The 20,243-nt window shown below is 43.7% G+C and overlaps 1 protein-coding gene across 1 annotated transcript; it reads left to right on the forward strand.

Moving 5' to 3' along the window:
- Window positions 1-933: 933 nt before the first annotated feature.
- On the forward strand, window positions 934-11,003 carry nfkbiz (nuclear factor of kappa light polypeptide gene enhancer in B-cells inhibitor, zeta). The gene is made up of 12 exons (XM_029257125.1): window positions 934-1,323; window positions 2,141-2,274; window positions 2,592-2,628; window positions 2,896-3,029; window positions 3,145-3,662; window positions 4,385-4,490; window positions 5,277-5,423; window positions 6,932-6,995; window positions 7,410-7,579; window positions 7,688-7,798; window positions 8,033-8,200; window positions 9,764-11,003. Exons 1-12 carry the CDS (start codon window positions 1,116-1,118, stop codon window positions 9,800-9,802), a joined length of 1,836 nt encoding a protein of 611 aa, XP_029112958.1. The 5' UTR covers window positions 934-1,115; the 3' UTR covers window positions 9,803-11,003.
- The last annotated feature ends 9,240 nt before the right edge of the window (window positions 11,004-20,243 follow it).

Below are 20,243 nucleotides of genomic sequence, written 5' to 3' on the forward strand. Positions count from 1 at the left end.
CCTATAAATATATTGTGCAGATTAGCACTTAATTAATTGTACTTCATATTAATGCATCGCTGATGTTTTCCTGTCAGAGCAAACTTGGCAGATTACTCTTTCGAAAAACCCATGATTCAGCGTTTTCCCGCTTTCCCTGTTATCTGTGTGTGTATTTTTGACTTGTTCAATCATCGTTCCCTCTTTCATTTCATTCTATGTGCTGCTCTTTTATTTTCGAAAGCGAAGTGCGGTCACACCAGCTCTTAAGATCTAAACCAATGAGGTACGAACCGGCGTTATTGAGGTTGTTTAAACATAAAAAAAAAAGTATTCACCATCCAAAAATATGCATCATAAAAGAAACCGTGACCTCAACCGAAAAGACGGGAAAGTTTTGGAAAAATCAAAGAGCAGAGTCTACATTCCATGCTCGTAAAAAGCATAATATATAGCCAAGGTAGCCTACTATCTGATAAAATATTAACACCAACAATTTCCATTTACTGGAAGGAAAGACAAGGAAGATAAGAAGTAATTATTAATCGATTATTCGGGCAAGGTGCAATTAGTGTTGGAACTTCCTACAGTCGCAATGAACTTTAGACTCAGACTGTAATTTTGTTTTCAGTTTTTTTTTAATAGTACAAAATCATTCGGACGTAAAGAAGATGATGTGTAATTAGTAATTGTGTGTGTTTTTTTTTGTGTGCGTGCGCGCCCGCGTACTACATGACGCGTTTTGTAGCGACGTGTCGTGTTATGTTTGTTAAAAAACTGCTCAAATGTCGTTTAGCATCAAAAATTCACTTCAACGCGTGACAGAACAAGTTTTGTAAGACACACCAATGCGGTGGATCTGCCGCTCCTCCTCTCTGTACTGGTGTGTGTGGGTGTGTGCGTGTCGCGTATATAGGGGTGTGCTACATAAATGCAGTGTCACGCCGGCACTTTTCTCAGAAAGCATTACACACTGTAATCTCGCCTCACGAGCCGCGCTGCGCACCCCCTCCCCCCGGCCAGGTCTCCTGTGACGAGTCGCTTTCGGTCACGCGGGAAACTCCGGTCCCGGTTTACTGGACCTTGAGACGAGAGACGGAAACAAGCGAAGCGATCATCTTCTAATCTCGGGCAACATGATCATCGAGAGGGGATCCGAGGACTTCGGAGCGGGGCTGGTGGATCAGGACTGGAGCATGATGAGCAGCCCCTGCGATCTGTGGTCCTTCTACGGCAATTCGGCGTCATCTTCGTCACCCCCAGAGCACGAGGGCTCCACGGGGTCCCCGTCCCCGAGGTCGCCGAGCTGCGGCTCCGAGTCCGGGAAGAAGGGCCATCATCAGGGTAAACTAAGGGAGCGCAGGGCGCCGGAAAATGTTCACAGGCGCACTCACCTCACTCGCTGACTGTTCTAGAACTTAAACTCGGTTGGTGTTCCGCTCGAGCTGAGGGAGAGAGCGCCCAGAAACCGTTTAATTTCAGTGCTTTTTTCGTTTAAAAAAGACGGCGAAAGTAAAAACCGCCGCGCCACACGTACTAGGAATAGAAATATGACACATTTCTGCTCAAAAAAGTAGTAGTAGCAAACTGGAATTTACACATTGAAAGGCTCCTAAGTGACACAGCTCTACTACTGTATAATTCGAGTAGAACGTTTGTGACGTGTCGTGATGATGGGGATAAAATGACAACTATGTTCACGAGTGAATGGTGTCGTTACTAAAGAAAAAGTCTGCTTTGTACACACTATGTGTTTCCTGTTCCACTTTTCCTCACGGCCTTACTTGTGGCGGCTTTTTGGCCTTTTCTGTTCAGCAGTTTGTTGGCAAAGTTTGAGTAGGACTGTATTCAAGACAAGCCGAAATAATATTGTTTTCATTTTTAATGGTGAAAAAATTCAATTCCCCATATATTATATTGTTATATTATACATATATACACGTGTATGTGTGTGTGAGAGAAGCTAATTTGTGCCCTGCGTGGTTCACCGGTTGCAATTTCGCTCTATTAGTTAGCGGTCAGAAGGTCCGTCGGGAAACAGCTGGTTTCCAGTGCGGATTTTTGCTGAAGTGACACACACACACAGGTGTGTTTGTGTTTGTTGCTTAGTGCGTGTATGCGTACAGTGTGTGACCGTGCGTGACTGTGTGTGACTTTGCAGGCGGTTCCTGTACCGGGAGCCCGACGCCTCGCGGCACGTATCAGGGCGTGCGCGTGAAGAACCCCGTGAAGGAGCTGATCATGCAAAAGCGCGTGAGGCAAGTTCCCCCGGTGCCGAGCCCCGAGAATGAGCAGGTAATAATAATAATAATAATAATAATAATAATATTAATAATAATAATAGGGGGTGCGGTGGCGCAGTGGGTTGGACCGCAGTCCTACTCTCCGGTGGGTCTGGGGTTCGAGTCCCGCTTGGGGTGCCTTGTGACGGACTGGCGTCCCGTCCTGGGTGCGTCCCCTTCCCCCTCCGGCCTTACGCCCTGTGTTGCCGGGTAGGCTCCGGTTCCCCGTGACCCCGTAAGGGACAAGCGGTTCTGAAAATGTGTGTGTGTGTGTGTGTGTGTAATAATAATGAGATGATATATAGTAATTACTACTTAATTTTTTTTCAGGTTGAAAAGTTTCCGAAAAGCCACGATCACTGTCCAGGTACATTGATGTTGCAGTCTGTACATGTGCACAAATTAAACAATAAAGCAAATAATGATTACGGTAATTATATTTTCATACATCGGCAAACGTGAAACTGAACAAGATGTTACTAAATAAAAAGCGTGTTGTTCTAATGCTAATTGTTTGTATTACTGAAGTCATTTCTTGTGGGTTGGTAATAAAGGTTCAGGGCACTGGTAACATTATGAGTATTCAGTTGAGCAATCATCATAAATAAACACCTCTCCACATGTTGTTTTGTAGCATTGATCACCATGCTTCAAGGGACAAAGAGGCCTGCTGCCAGTTCTCCTTCAGGCATGTCCAGCCCTAAGAGATGTGCCACGTACCAGAATTCTGCAGTGACAACCCCCAGTGTCATGCTCAGCAATGTCCAGGTAAATTACTTCTGTTATTTTCCTTAATGTCCACTCCCGATTTGGTAGTTTCACATCAGTTTGTTAACTGTGCATCATTGTTTCTTCTGTGCGTCTTTGTTCCTCCCCGTTCCAGGTGAATTTTTCCAACAGTGATGTAGACAGTTCCATGAAGGAAGGTACCCTCAGCTCTGGGCATCTTCTGGACATCACATCCATACTGCAGCAGTCCAGCGAGTGCTCCCCAGTTTCCATGGCAACCCTGCAGGTGCAAGAGAGCCCCTGTCATCCACAGCTGATCCCAGCATCCAGTCTCCCCCACATCAGTTCACCGCTGCTGAGCCATGAGCCATCACTCTACGTCTCCACTGACCCTCTGACACACTACTCTCCATCAGAAAACTTGGCTTCTTGTCTCCACACAGGCAGCCCAAACCCTAGCTACTATCCCCAGACTACAGGCAATTCCTGCCTTGCCCCTGAGTTCTTCCCTCCGCAGCTGGACTTTTCAGACCCGTCCATGTCACTCCTCTCACCAGTCACGCAGGCCACTGGGAGCATGTCCTTCTTCCAGTGGCAGATCCAGCAAGAGGAGAAGAAGCTGCAAGGACTGAGCCCCGAACAGCTCATGATTCGGGATGGAGACGGGGACACGTGAGTTTTGTGTGTGCCTGTTTCCTTTTCTCGCAGTGGCCAGAAAACTCCCCCACTGAGTCAAGGTTCGGGGGGTGTTGGAGCATGCTCTCCTGACTAGTAGCTGCACATGAATGACTCAGACCCTGTCATCATGAATACTCGGAAACTCAGAAAGATTCAACTGACAAACAACCTTAAATTTAAAAAGCAGATACGCTATAAGAGTTAGAATGACCCTATACAACCCTAAGCTTTATTTTTACTCCACATGATATTCAAAGAAGGCTCTGGTTCACCACGACTCCGCTCAGGACAAAGCGGTTATTGAAATTGGATGGATGGACAAATGTTATTCAAAGGCAGACATTCAAACATTTATTCAGATGTTAATTTACATAAATAATATGACAAGAATAATAAATGTAGATGATAATAGATGGTAAATTCTGCCAACACAGCCCTTGTTGTTCTGTTGCGAAATTTAAAAACATTAAGACGGCCTCCTTATGAGACGACCTTTAATTTAAATTCTGCGGCACAGACTTGATTTTACTTTTTTTTTTTTTTTTTTACTCGATTTTAGGTTTAAGAAAGTCAGCTTTAACACATGTTGTTGCCTAATAATAATGTCCTAACTTTAATTTTAACAAAAAAAACTGCAGCCTCCCTGTGAGTCCCGCAGTCACACACCAAACTGTGCGAAAAGTGTGCCGAGACATCAGCTGATCTGTGCTCTGTAGGTTCCTGCACATTGCCGTGGCCCAGGGCCGGAGAGCTCTGGCCTATGTGCTGGCCAGGAAGATGGCGGATATCAACGTGCTGGACCTGAAAGAGCACAACAGCCAGGTGAGAGCTCTGACCTGACAGACCCCAGAGTGTAGTACATTACTCACACTGCAGCCGAAATTCATGCAAATGAGTTTCGTATTAAAACTGAGCTCTGGAGAAAATAGATACGGACATTTTTACGTGGTCTACGGTGGATTTTTTTGTTTTCAGAATTATGGTTAGTGTTGTGTTTGATGGTGTTGATTAACACTTTGGGAATTTTTGTGGTGCAACTTATAGAAAAGCTGTAGACCAGGGGTATCCAATCTTTTCTGGCTCAGGGCCGCACGATCATTATTGTGAACTATTTTGAACGCGACACAAGGAAATATCATAGTAAGTCACATTCAGACTCTTAAATGTTTAAATAGAAAAATTAATTATTGTGTTTTATTTTGGTGTGTGTTCAAGTATGTGTATCTAGCTCTATTATCACACGATAACACAAAGAATTTTTAGTATTTATTCTAAATATCGTATAAGTTAATAGTTTTACAAATATTTTTGCTGACTACATTACATGACGTGTTGGGCTGCATACACTGGGACACCCTTGTTGTAGACCATCTTCCCTTGCTACAGTTGTTCTGAGGTCAATGAAATGAGTGACTGTAGTAAATACACTATTGTCTACCCTTGCTTACGTATTTACTGAAAATAATGCATTGCGAAAGTAATGAATAGCGAAAAGGAACTGAATCGCTGATTCAAGATGAATGCTTTTTGTGAAATTGCTACATTGCTTGAATAAATGCGGTAAATATACAGTATGTGTTGGTATAATGTATGTTGCTTTATACGCAGAGTGCCCTGCAGGTGGGCGTTGCAGCCAACCAGCACCTGATTGTGCAAGACCTTCTGACCCTAGGGGCCCAGGTGAACACGGCTGACTGCTGGGGCCGTACCCCCCTTCACGTGTGTGCAGAGAAGGGTCATGCGCTAATGCTGCAGGTAGGCCTCATCACTCAGGAATCGATGTTTGTGTGGTGTGTTTTTCTGTCTCTGAGGAGTTTGTATCGCTCTGGCGGTGTTACGTAAAAATTATGTTACTTATTACTTCAGTTTAAAAAAATCATCATGTATTACATGGGTAAACATTAACTGTAATGTTATTCAGTATGGTAAAGTCAGGCAACATAGTAATTTGCACTTTGCCTTGCACCCAAAGGTTCAGGGTTCAAAATCCACTCAGCTCTGCAGATAACACTGAGCAATGTGTTTAAACTGAATTGTTCCAGTAAAAATTACCCAGCTGTGTAAATATTAAAATAATGTAAAGTACCTTTGTATACAAATCTGACACTGTAGGTGTGCTTGGAGAAAGATGTCAGATGACTGAATAAATATTGTTCTATTGTTTTGGTGCTGTTAAAGTGTTTTACACACAATACCACATACAGAATCTTACCAGTCTCATACCAGTGTATGTGTTGCACTTCATTGACTGACCTTCATGGCTCACTTGGCCACAGTTAACAACATTTTTTACCAGAAATTTGCAGTCAACAGAATCAATAGACATTATGTCAAGTGACAGAGGGCTGACGTTTTAAAACATGAGTATATTTATTTCTTTGTCGTGTTAATTTGCTCATTGATATCTGGTTTACCTGGTAAAAAAAATTATGTACGATCATATGGAGATTATCCCTTCTCAGATTTCCATTAGAACTGTGTGAAGGTGCATACACGCAGCATGGAAATAAAATGGCCTTCTCAGCTTTTAGAGGGCTGGAATTTTTCAGTCTTTGCAGACTTGACAGCCTTAAAGTATGACTGCGTTACACTTATTGCTGTAGTAGGTGGAGGACCAGCTGTGGTTGATCAAACCTTTTCCAGAAAATTTGACTTCCTTGTCAGATGTGATTAGTGCCCCTCCCACTTTTAAAACAACCAGATGCACTGATGAAATTCCACATAAATCTCCCACTCTACTTGCTGTTATTGTCTTTTATCCTGTCAGCCACATACTCTGCCTTACTTCACCGTTTCTCACATGGTCCTCTTCTCTTCGTCTTATCACTTTATCCACGTCTGTCTTAATTAATCTGTAATCTAAACATATTTTTGTTTCACTGCTTTGTCGCATGGTCTGTTAATGTTCAACAGTATACGTGCCGTCTCGGGTGGTTTGTGTCTTCATGCTTGCCTGTAACTTCCTCATTGCTGGCATGATGGCAACATACTGTAAGTTCATTTCCTCATACGCTAGAGAACAAGAGTGGAGAAAAATCCCCCTTCTCCGAGGGGTGGGGAAGATCCTGCAGGACTGGTTCAGGACTGGCTCAACAACTCGTCTTTTATGAGCTGCTTTCATGAGAACGTGGGATACGCCACACTTACTGCTCAGTGATTAACTGAAATACACTGGAAAAACCTTTCAGGCATTGCCTCGGGAAAGTAGCTGTACTCTTGCTGCCTTCAGTTACTGCTATCTCATTGCCCCTCTATGTCCGTAGGCCATTCACAGAACCCTGCAGAACATGCAGCAGCAGCTGAACATAGAGGCAGTCAACTATGATGGTAGGCTTCATCTCTTGTTATCCATTCTCTTCATTGCTTCTGCAAACACAAACACACACACACTGTTTGAACCCGCTTGTCCCAAATGGGGTCGCGGCGAACCGGAGCCAAATCCGGCAACACAGGGCACAGGGCAGAGGAGGGAGGGGACACACCCAGGGCGGGATGCCAGTCCGTCACAAGGCACCCCAAGCAGGGCTCGAATCCCAGACCCACCAGAGAGTAGGCACAATCCAAACCCGCCGCACCACTGCACCCCCCTTCCTGCAAGCTTTCATATCTATTTTCCCTAAAAATGTCAAATCCCTTCTTGTAACGTACTATAAACTCAAACACATTACTTCAGAATGCCAATTTAGTCATATTCTGGAACCCTGATTCATCCTCCTCCTCCTCCTCTGTTGGCCTTGCTAGGTCTGACAGCATTACACACTGCAGTGCTGGCCCACAATGCCGTGCTGCAAGAGCTGGGCCAGGCGAGGCTGCCCAACTGCCCTCAGACTGAGGCACTGCTGCGCAGACGAAAACTCCTGGGTGAATGCATCAGCACCCTGCTCTCCATGGGGGCTTCCTATAAAACCAAGGTAAGAGTGAACAATGTGCAAAAAATAAGGGCCTAGCCTGCTTTGTCATGGTCGTCATTCCGGAATTATTCTAAGATTGTTCTTCTTTTTTTTTGTTCTGCTTCTCAGGATCTTAAAAGTGGCCGTACAGCACTACACATTGCTGCAGAGGAAGCCAATGTGGAGCTCCTGCGTCTTTTTCTGGACCAACCTGATTCTTTGCATATCATCAATGAAAAGGTAAACAGCACAGTCCTCTGAGATTGACACTTCTTCCTTTGGTCTGTCCACTGCATATGGCACTATGGATGTAGTTTAGGCAATAGGAAATTAGGCTATAGACTTAGTTTAGGCAAGTTTGTGTGCATTTATGACTCAGATCTTCTAACATGTACAAAAATACAGTGTAAGTGAACAGAGTAAGTCATGATATGCTGGTGAGCGTAGCCATTCGAGCTTTTTTGTCCCTTACAGGCGTACAATGGGAACACAGTGCTGCACGTGGCCAGTTCCCTGCAGGGAAGGGTCGCTCAGGTGGATACAGTGAAACTGCTCATGCGAAGAGGTGCTGACCCCAGTAGCAAGAACCTGGAGAACGAAAATCCCGCTCATTTAGTGCCAGAGGGACCCTTGGGGGATCAGGTGGGTTACGGAGAGTTGTAAACCTTCTACACGCCACTTTACATTTTCCGATCTGTACTGTACATTCTCCATACCCTAATGGACCAGCTTATGCTCACCACACCCCAGTCTGAATTCTTCTTCAGATTTTTTTCCACATTCTTCATTCTACATTTTTGACATTCTAGTTCACCACCTCTACCATATTTTTCATACTGAATTTTTAACATTACTCCAGTGACTACCTGACAAACCTACATACCTTACTGAGTCGTCTCAACTAGGGGTGGGCGGATCGATCCTAATATCGATAGTATCGATACCAATGTTGGTATTGGTATTGGATCAATACTAGCCTGATGAGTTTAATTTAAGTTTCTCTCCTCTACGCTCAGTACATTGCTCCTGTTTCATCAAAGAGTAGACATATCTGTGTGTGCATACGCCGCTCCTCCTCCCCTGCTCCGCTGTGTTTTGTTGTCTTGCCATCACGTGACTCAGCGGCGCCAAGTGCAAGCAGACAGTTTTGGCTGCAGTGAGAGAGAGATGGCATGGCAGAAAGAAAGAGGAGCGTCGTGTGGAGTTATTTTACAGCTGTAAATGAAAACATTGCAAACTGCGATGTGCGTAGGAAGGCTATTCACTACTGTGGCAACACCACCAATTTATACAAACACATTAAAAAACACAAAAAAGAGAACTTCGAGCTGCAAAAGAAGCGAAAAGAGGAGGAGGGAAATCCTTCAGACAGACCTCCAGCAGTGCCGCCACTGAGACAGAAGTCACTGGCAGAGTCCTTTCAGAGAGGCAGAGAATATCCAGGTAGCTATAGTGGTGAAAGTAATATTTTAGTCATAGATCTTCGGCATGGTTAATGCTAATTTTCAAAGTGTAATTGGTCATCATAGTTGTTATTTTAGCAGACTGAATAAATATATACTATATTCAGACATTAAAATAATAATCAGCACACTGAAACGTGTTATCTAAATAAATTATTTTATTGGAATTGAAAAATATAACCTCAAACCTGAAATATGAAAATGGCTGAGTATCTCTTTTGTGTTAACTGTGAAAGGGACACTATAGGATTCCTATATTTAGGCTACATGTAGATAGGCTATAGGCTATTTTAAAATGAAGAAGTATTGGTATCAATATCGGCGATACTGGCCCTGTATTTACTTGGTATCGGATCGATACCAAATTTTGCAGTATCTCCCATCCCTAGTCTCAACAGTTGACTGGACAGCTTTTACAATACATACCTCACTCAGCCAAATCTACAGAGCCGCTTCCTTGCATGTCTTTTGTTGCATTCTTAAGTTTTAATCCACAAACTTTATACACTTTATTCAGCATTCTGGTTACGTTCTTCTAGTTTACCCACGGCCAATAACAGCCTCCCCGAATTAACCTAAAATCTGGAAATACTGGCGGAACTCCCAAAAGCAGACTGTTTCAAATCCAGAATGAAAAGTTTTGGTAGAAATATTTATTGTGTTCCGTTGTCTTCTGTGTTGTGTGAACCAGCTCTTTGTGTGTGCAGGTTTACAAAATGTCTTTCTTTGTGACTGTTTGTAGGTGCGGAGAATCCTGAAGGGCAAAGGAGCACGTGTCTGATCCAGCCCACTCCGACCACTTGGTCCCATCTGTTGAGAAACACTGTCAGTCAGGCAGTCTGGATTTTTTGTAAATAATCATTTGTCAGTATGAGACAAATGTTAGTTGTTTCTATGAAACAAGAAAAATATAGTTGGCTACTAAGTAGTACAGTATAACAAAAATACAGATGATAACACCAAATTGACATCAGTGACATAGAAAAGGCAATGTGTGACAATTGTCCTTTTATGAATGAGATATTAGAATTAACCTGCCAGGAAACTCAAGTAACATGACCTGAGCAGTCAGTCAACTAGTCCCTCACTAGTTGGGATTATGTTGTTAAGCAGAGGTTGGGGTCATTGATTGCAAAACAGCACTGCAGCCCTGATGAAGGTTAATCATTTCATAACTACAATTAACATTTAGTGCAAAAAATAATTTCTGGAAAAGCCTGGAGTGGGTCTGGTGTGAATCTAGTGATCCAGTTTTCTTTCATCTCATAATCACACCATTTATCACTTTTAGTGAACAACCTTGGTTGGTGGTAAGGTAATGACATCTAAGCAGGTAAGCAGGTCACAAAGTAAACAGAGGGGTACTAATCAGTTAAATGTAAAGAAAGTTATGAAAAGGCTGTTTAATCACGAATTGCTTGACCATTTTGAAGGATTTGCAAACAATATATATACCTTTTGTGTATGTTTTTACTTTTCATTATAGAGTAGCAAGGTTTGCAGTGGCAAAATGTATGATTGATAAATAAAACTCTGAATATTTACCTCTGAATATCATTTTATATGAAAAAGTTGAACACTTGTAATTAGTTTAGTGTAAACTCCAGCTTTAAGAGGTCAACCTGAACAGAGCTTAAAAGCACATGTTGTAACAGTACAATGTAATGGATAATTTGGTGGTGGGAATTTGTGCTTTGGCTCCCATATTGTGTAAATGAGTAATTATCCTTACAGAGTGCATATACTGCAGGTAGTGAAACATATAAGCTTCCAGTGGGGATGACACTACCTCTGGTTCCTGAGGACACAGGGCCAAACTGTGTAAAATGTATGTCTTGTAGACAACTTTATTCTTTATTGTTTTCTGCATGGTGTGACATTGTAGATTTTTTGATGATTAAATAGCAGATAAATCTCAGTAAAAAACTTGTATGATGAATATTGGTTCATATGGTGGAAAGAAACAAACTGCACTTAAAAATCGCGCATCTACATCCATGTCTCTCTTTCTAATAAAGTAACGTACACATTGTTTTTTCTATGAGATGTGCGTCGCTTTGGAGAAAAGTGTCTGCTAAATGAATGAATGTAAATGTAAATGTAAAATAAACCATTCATGAGTAAATGTCTTGGTGGTTTGTTGAGGCTATCCATATTTTTTATTTCCTCCGTGCTGTTACAATCTGTCTAGATATGATTTATATTTTCACCTTTATAAATGTTTCATAGGTTTCACATAGAGTAACCAGGGACCAAATTAGTAGTAGCATCTTTATTTTTTATTAGAAAGAGTATTAACCAAGATGTTTCTTTGAACAGAACAAATGGGTGTCTGCCTTAAAAGAATGTCAACCCTGGCATAATCATTCTAATATAATTCTTTAATGATTAACCTTTATCTCATACCACAGCTTTAATACTTCGGTTTGGCAAGACGTGCATTTGCAGTTTAACAATGGCAACATTAATTTTGTTTAAAATTCCAGATTTCCTTCTTTGGAAACTTATTTTTGTCCTGTATAGCTCAGTAAAGAAAATTTGATGGACTTTTATAAGCATTCCAATGTTCATATTTTCCCTTTTCTTTCTGGTCTTACACTAGCATGAAACTAAATTTGAGATGGAGAGGAAATCGTCAAATTTGGAGTAGAGAAATTTTCTTTCCTCAGTTATGTTGAGCAAATACGGGATTTTGACAGCCCTTGATCCTTCAGCAAGTTTCATATTATGTGTTCATGTTCAATACAGATGCAGAAGAGTGTTTCCTCACCGAATTTTCCAGGGACATTTTGAGTGAGTCATTAAAATACTGAAAGTCCTGCAAATGTAGGACTTCTGCTTTATTTTTCTTAACGTAAGCTTTAACTATGAGGCAAACTTTTGATATGATTCCGTACTTTTTAAAATTAAACTGACAATCTTTCTACGAAAAAACAAAACTAACTGGCAGGAAACATGAGGGCAGACCCAGGAGAAAGACTCGCATTTCAGATCGCTACTAGTTTCGCCGGCTGTTCCTCCTCTCTGCTCTTGTGGTGTGTGACACCATTACGGCTTTTATGTGAGGAAACAAAAAGGAGAACAAGTGAAAATCTGAAGTCGCTGCATGGTTCCTCATTTGTCCTAACCCAATGAGAAACACAATTCTTCTCATCTCATTTTATACCCCTTAATCACTATAACAAAGACTCATTATGAGAAGATACGAATGTCTAGCGTCCCTTTTACTGATGCCTCTCTGCAGGTATCTATTAGGTATCTAGAATCCCGGTGGCACAGTGAGTAGCACTGCTGTCTCACTATGCCCGGGTGGTGCGAGAGGATGTGGGTTCGATTGCCCGCTCAACGTGTGTGGAGTTTACATGTTTGTCCCATGTCTGTGTGGGTTTCTTCTGAGTGCTCTGGTTTCTTCCCACAGTCCAAAGACATGCTGTTTAGGTTCCCCCATAGTGTGTGTGTGAGTGACAGAGAGAGTGTGTTCCACTGATGCATGGATGAGTGGCCCGTTGTAAGCAGTGTAAGTCACCGCGGTGAATAAGGCATGTGGGCTGATAACACTACATAGAGTTCATTGGAAGCCGCTTTGGAGAAAAGCATCTGCTAAATGAGTACATGTATTACACACATAAAGGAAACATTTGAACGTGGTCATGCCTTGGAACACAACACAACCTCTGTGTACTCGGTGGTACGTTAATGCTCGTTCTCTGCTCTTAACATCTAGCACCACTCACGCGCGCGGACAGCCGATCACTTCGGCAGGCCCCCCTCGCGCCCTTGTTGCGTGCTAGGATCAGAGTCTGAGGGAAAGCATCATTTGGATAGGTATGTAAATAAGATTGCGATCATGTCTGAGAGGCTTTGTGTCTCCTCTCTAAACTCCGAACATCTACTACATCATTTGTTTAGCGAGAGATCCGGAATTTTTTTCCAGTAAAAAATGTGTCTGCAAGAGGCGGTGTCCACGCTGCACGGCCCCCGTGTTTAGAGGATTTGCTCTCCATAAGTATTAGTCAGGATCGTAACTATACTGAGTTTTATACATTTCAAGTTCATTTTAAACTCTTGTTTTTACTCCTGCTTCTCAGTGACTGGGCCTGTGTGATGATTCAAGGGCTTTAAAAAAGAAATGAAACATGTAGCAGACGTTACAGTGACACCTGAAGTCCTGTTAAATTCCCTGTTTTCAAAAGAATCAGCAAGAGTGGTCTGATGTGTAATCAACAAATTTGAAAATTATTGATTAGATTGTATTGATTATTGATCATATATTGATTAGATTATATTGATTACATTAATCACTCCATAATGTTTTTCACCCCTAGCCTTTCTAGATTTTTCATGCCAGTTTTCAGTGCCATTTGTTATTTGACTTTTAATAATAGCATTCATGTTCTTTATGTGTCCTGACCTGCTCTCATGAATCAATCAAACATTTTAGTTTGATAACCATCGTCGGGATCCGAGCTGCTGCTTCTCACCCCCCAAACTTCCGAATGCGTTTTGTGCCTTTGGCCTGTACGTGTGGAAAGTGCGCGAACATTGTGTATCATTGTGTATAATAAGGAGTGTTCCCGGATCTCTGTCTACAAGGACACCATGGAAAGGGTGGTTCCCAACAACGCTGAACTTCAGGGATGTTGGAGAAGGATGGTTGTGTTTGGCATTCCTCCTTGTGTGTGTAAAAAAGTAGAGGAAAATGACACGTTATCATTGCTGCCGTAGTGCCGCTGGGGAAGATCGGGGTCGGACACGCACAAGACACGAGCCGTGTGGAGGTGTAACGCCCTGGGATGTGACTGTACCATTTCTCTGCGGGAAACATTACAGGGAGCGTTAGAGGTGGCTCAGGGTGCGATGAACTCCGATCACCTTCACAAAGCCACCCGCAGAAACACAGATTAGCCCGAAAAAAAATGCAAATATCCACCCACGATTCACTTCCAGCGACAGTTCAACACCACCTGCGGGAGATAGAAGATGCTGATGCGAGGCGTGCCGGACAAAACGCAGTAACCGTTCAAACGTGGATCTCGACAAACATTAACCACACTCGCACACGTGCAAAAGGGACTTGTTTGCGTTCGCAGTGCTGCCGCTTGCGTGACAACTCGTCGTGTAACGCGAGAGCGCTGACACTATGTATGTGACGGAAAAAATGACACCGACAGAGTTGGCAAGGGTTGCCGACAGGAAATTTGCGTTATTAATGCGGAGCGCGTTAAGTTAAAGTTCGCTGTTGCTCAGCGGAAAATGATGGCAAAATGTGAAAGAAGAACAGCGGCAGGACATTGGACCGTCGGTTCAGTCAGCGGTTTATTGTCTGCTCCTCCTCGTTCGGCTGTGCAACGTCAAGGGCTCTTATACGAGGAGAAAACTTGTACAACTTTTCTGACCAATTTCAGCAGCGAGCACACAGCGGAGTCGTTCGCTGGGTGAACATTTTAAGAATCGCACACATTGACCGAAACCGCTCGTCCCAAGTGGGGTCGAGGCGAACCGGAGCCTAACCCGGCAACACAGGGCGAAAGGCCGGAGCGGGAGGGGACGCGACCCCGGACGGGACGCCAGTCCATCGCAAGGCACACCAAGCGGGACTCGAACCCCAGACCCACAGGAGAGCAGGACCCGGTCCAACCCCCTGCGCCACTGCATCCCCCTCTATTTTAAGAATCCTGAAGCTGAAAAAGGAGAGCATGGTATCCCTGGCAATCGCATGCCTTGCACACACACACGCACACACACGCACGCACACGCATGCACACTTTCAGAATCACTTGTCCCATACAGGGTCATGGGGAACCGGAGCCAACCCGGTAACACAGGGCATAAGGCCGGAGGGGGAGGGGACACACCCAGGATGGGACGCCAGTCCATCGCAAGGCACACCAAGCAGGACTCAAACCCCAGACCCACAGGAGAGCAGGACCCGGTCCAACCCCCTGCGCCACTGCATCCCCCTCTAATTAAGAATCCTGAAGCTGAAAAGGAGAGCACGGTATCCCCGGCAATCGCGTGCCTTGCACACACGCACGCACACTTCACTTGGTATTAAAATGCACCAGGAAACACACGTCAATCTGTGCACACATACAATGAGGAAAAAAACTTCAACGAAGTCAGAATGCTGAAAATCAGCACTCGGTCGGTGAGAAAACCTGTATGTTCTGAAATGAAATGCTACAGCTGTTGTAAAAAAGAGGATCAATTGCTTTGAAGTGTTTCCAGTATGAGGCATGACTTAAAATGAAGCATTGCTCCTCAGTGGAAAACAATACCGCCAGAAATGGAGTATGAACAAATATGAACAGCTCTGCAGAGATGATTTGGTGTTAAAGAGAACAGTGCTCCAGCGGCGGGGATAAGATGTTTCATAAGTTGCAGATTCAGATTGCAGGCCTCACGCCCGGGACAGACTGGTTGGACTTCCTGGTGTGCTACAAAAGTCAAAGCTGTCCCCTCCATTCTCAGCGTCATTCCATTGTGCCGCACGTCCCGAGTAAAAGAAAGATCTAGAAATACGAAGCTGGGAAGGAAATCTAAACTTCACAAATTTCGTCTCAGAATAACCCACTTCATGTTTAACAATAAAATGCACTTTGAATCACTTGTATTTTTGCTATATTGTACACATTTGGACTATGATATGCATATACTGTATGTCCTCATGATTTTGAAGAATCAGAATTTTCTAGAGCAGAGGTCCTTATTCTTCTATAGCCAACAGATCCCTATAAAGACTCTGACGAAAGCTAAAGGCCCCTCCTAAATAATGTCCGTAACTAAATTCAGAGAAAATATTGCGCTCAACAGATACATTGTGAAAACAATTTCAAAAGCATGTGAAAGCACACACTCGTACGCGTCTACAACCGCTTGTCCCAAATGGGCTCACAGCGAGCCGGAGCCTAAAACAGCAACACGGGGCACAAGGCTGTAGGGGACGCACCCAGGACGGGACGCCAGTCCATCGCAAGGCACACCAAGCGGGACTCGAACCCCAGACTCATCAGAGAGCAGGCGCAGACCAAACCTGCCACACCACCACGCTCCCCTCTTGCCGTGACTCCCGACTGCCTATTTAAAGCCTCTTCGCTCAGCGAGAAGGCCGACTGACTGGCAGAGAAAGAGAGACAGAGCAAGTAACCAGTGACCACAGTCCTCACTCTGTGTGTGTGTGTGTGTGTGTGTGTGTGTGGACCATGTTTTAGTGCCCTGCACACACAGATAAACGTAGTAACTGTGCTTAACCAACATCAGTCCAGGTGTTGTCTTGGGTGAAGAACCAGCAGATTCCCATAAATGTGTATTTAAGTGTGCAAACAAACAAAGGAGCAGAAATACCTGTGCTGGGCTGAGTCCTGGCCCCACCCCCTCCTTGACCCCAACTGACAGGACACCTGGAATAGGATCTTTAACAAGGAAGAAGCCTGTAAAAAAAGTTTTCTTTGTCGCCATCTATTTTCTTGTTAAACCACAGCACGAATCCTTTCTTTACAGAAGGCGTGGAATGCAGGCGGATTCGTCTTACATGTCGGGAAATGTGTTTCGACGCTCCGGTCTGCAGCTGAGGTTCTGTCTGTAAATATGCAGATGAGCAAAATGTTTGACTTCCTTCCGCTTGAGAAATTAACACCGGACCTGCAGAACAATCCAAAGGAATTCTGCGATGTCTCGACACTGTAGATAGTGCTGTGCCATCATACCCGTGAAACGTTACAGGCTTTCGAAACTCAGCCCCGGATCTTTGCGCGAGGGCATATCTGGAATATCTGCGATTTCTCAGCGTGCTGTTTTTGCATCTATGTTACTGTGACACAGGGCTGTTCATAAAAGTAAAAAAGCAAGGAACGATGCTTGCAATGCCTGCTTTGATAGCTGCTGAAGGAGGAGCGCTTCTTATGATGGAGCCATGCGGAGCTTTAGAAAGATGGTGCCAAAGGGGCGTCTGGCTTTCGCTGGACAGTGTCAGCGGTGTCGGCAGGTGCCAGTGTGCTTGTTGCAGTGTGTTTTGTTCTCTTCCTGCCTTTTATTCCAGCGATGTGCAAATGTGACGATGTGAGGAAACCAGGCAAGACGGATGATGACTTTGGCCGGATCAAGTGCCCCGGTTACTCATCTTACGCAGGTTCGAGTTGCGAATTTTTGAAGGTGCGTTTTCAGGTTGTCTTTAATTGCGTTTCCTTTGTCTATTTCCAAAAACGTCTCTTTGTAGAATATGAACGAATATGACCCGTGTTTTCCCGTCCGGCCATTGTGAGTGAAACGCGACCGTACGGAATATGACACTGCATCCAGTCAGTTATCTTTCGCAGTGTTTACGGCTCATGTCTGGTGTTCCGGAGTTCTGGTGATCAGTGATGTGATGAAAGGTGTCGCACATGAGTATGGGATAAATCAGTCACCGACTGGCAGATGAGTTGGCAAAGACCTTTTTTTTTTTTTTTTTAATTTATTTTCAGTCATTTTAGTTTCAATTGTAATGTACACACACACACACACACACTGGTCCAAGTCTCGGGTATTGTTAAATTAAAAAAATTGTTATAGTATATGTTATATTTTATATACCTGAAACATTTTTATTTACTTTGGGATACATTACATCTGGTGTGGGGTGTGGTGGCACAGTGGGTTGGACCAGGTCCTGCTCTCTGGTGGGTCTGGGGTCCGTATGGGACAAGCGGTTCAGAAAATGTGTGTGTGTGTGTGTGTGTGTGTGTGTATACCCAAGACTTTTTACGGAACCTACCTAGTGAATACACTGAGATACCTCTATATTATTAAGATTTTATTGATAAGATAGTATTGACAATAAAGGTGAAAGTGACCAGGCGGTGCAGCGGGTGTGGCCGGGTTCTGCTTTGTGGTGGGTCTGGGGTTCGAGTCCCGCTTGGGGTGCCTTGTGATGGACTGGCGTCCCTCCCTGGGTGTGTCCCCTCCGCCTCCAGCCTTACACCCTGCGTTGCCGGGTTAGGCTCCGGTTCGCCGCAACCCCACTTGGGATGAGTGGCTTAAGCCAGCGTGTGTGTGTGTGTACTCGCATTGAGTAATTCATAGTGTTGTTTAGTTCCTTTTTTCGTGGAGGGTTCCTGAAACAGGTCATCCAGGGGACTGCGTAAGGCTTCACTGAGCCTTACGTGTGTTTGTGTCTCCCAGCGGCCCCCATCAACAACAAAGTTTCAGGTTCGCCCTGCGACAGGCTGCACCTTTACTACGGTGAGTCACGTTTCCGTTCGAGCCGCGGAAGCAGCATCATCCTTTTCGCCGTGTGTGACAGCGCCTCCCTCTGCTGCTGCGACCAACTGCCACGATCTATGTTTTACCGGAGAGTCGGAAGAAAATGTCACCTTTGCTACATTCATCGCGGGCTGCAGTTTTACTTTCTGAACGAACCTGTTTGTTCACCTGGTTTCCAGCAAAGGTAAAATGGGAGTAAATAGTTGTAGAATCACTGTCAGAGGGAATACAGATCTGGTAAACGCGCTTTAAAATGTATTTGTTTTAAATGAACAAGAATCCATAACGCTAGCGGAAGAGTCGCGAGCTGGAGGACTGAAGAGTCTCCATAATTTGAATACCGTTTGTTGAAATGCGGGTAATGCTGACCAAATAAAAGATGAAACCTTAAAACGTCATTTTCGCCACAGCTGAACACTCCGCAGCGTTTCCAACGCCGACAACTAGTTGTATTCCGGGTTTTCTTCCAAGGAAACTATTTACCAAACAATTGATCTGAAAAGTCTTCAAAATGACAAATATGTTACTGGCTACAGGTCTTAGTAAAATATGAAAAATGCATATATTTAAGGGGCTCCTTTAAAGAAAAATAATTAAATTCACAATATTTTACTATGATCACTAAATCGTCATCAGCATGTTAGATGCTACATCTTAGTTTCATTTGAGGGGCAAGACAAAAATTCCAAATGAACAGAAAAAAAAATTCCTTACTAGCAGAAATAATCTCAAGAATTTAAAAAATGCAGTAAATTTTTTTTTTATGGCACAATTCAGGTCATATAACATGTACCTATATAAAGGCGCACATGAGCAAAAGTGATTGAAGGTCTAAGGATCATAATGTGGTCATTTTCCAAATTATATCTCCTTCAAAAAATATGAAATTGCAAATAGCTTCCCTCAGCAAGCAACTATATTAGTCAAATTAGGTCTAATTAGGAACTGGAATAAACTGGTATTGATTATTACATTTTCTTACATTTCATATATTTACATTTATTCAACAGAGGCTTTTCTCCAAAGTGATGTCCAATAAACACTATGTGGTGATATCAGCCCACATCTTTCTACACATGGTGACCTGCAATGTTAGGTATACAGTGCTGTAAAATCTAAGTCTAAAACTTAATGTTAATAGTATATACAAGAATAATCACCATCCTCACAGAGTTCACATACTTTCAAGCAGCACTGTATTAGAGTACATGACTTACAGTGAGTCACCAACAAAACATAATTGTACATTCCAATCCCAAAACACAGGCTCAGGCAAACTGTTATATGTACCCTTATATGTGAAAACATTTCTGTTGAGCACTGCCATACTATAAGGAATAATTCATACAAGTGGTCTCAAATTTGTGTACAGGCAAGTATTTTCTCAAGCCAGTTTCAAGGTATATAAATCTCAGCATTTTGAATTGTATGTAAGATGAAAGCTGTAAAATTCTAATTTGTATATGAGATGAATGCCTTAAGGGGGGCACGGTGGCGCAGCGGCCTTGGCTGGCTCCTGTTGTCTGGGGTTCGAGTCCCGCTTTGGGTGCCCTGCGATGGACTGGCATCCCGTCCAGGGTGTGTCCCCTCCCCCTTTAGTCTTATGCCCTGTGTTGCTGGGTTAGGCTCCAGTTTGCCGCAACATCAGTTTAAAAATAAGACATTAAACAAACAGCAAGACATAGTTAAGGGGAGATGAGGACATTTGTTGCTCTCCAGTGGGTCTGGGGTTCGAGTCCTCGCTTGGGGTGCCTTGCGACGGACTGGCATCCCGTCCTGGGTGTGTCCCCTCCCCCTCCAGCCTTACGCCGTGTGTTACCGGGTAGGCTCCGGTTCCCCGTGACCCCGTATGGGACGAGCGGTTCCGAAAATGTGTGTGAGGACATTTGTTAAACCCCCACTTACTTACACACAGACACACACACAGACACACACAATCTGAACTGCTTGTCCCATACAGGGTCGCGGGGAACCAGAGCCTA

Source organism: Scleropages formosus, chromosome 12, assembly GCF_900964775.1.
Source record: "Scleropages formosus chromosome 12, fSclFor1.1, whole genome shotgun sequence".
NCBI classification, from domain to species: Eukaryota; Metazoa; Chordata; class Actinopteri; order Osteoglossiformes; family Osteoglossidae; genus Scleropages; species Scleropages formosus.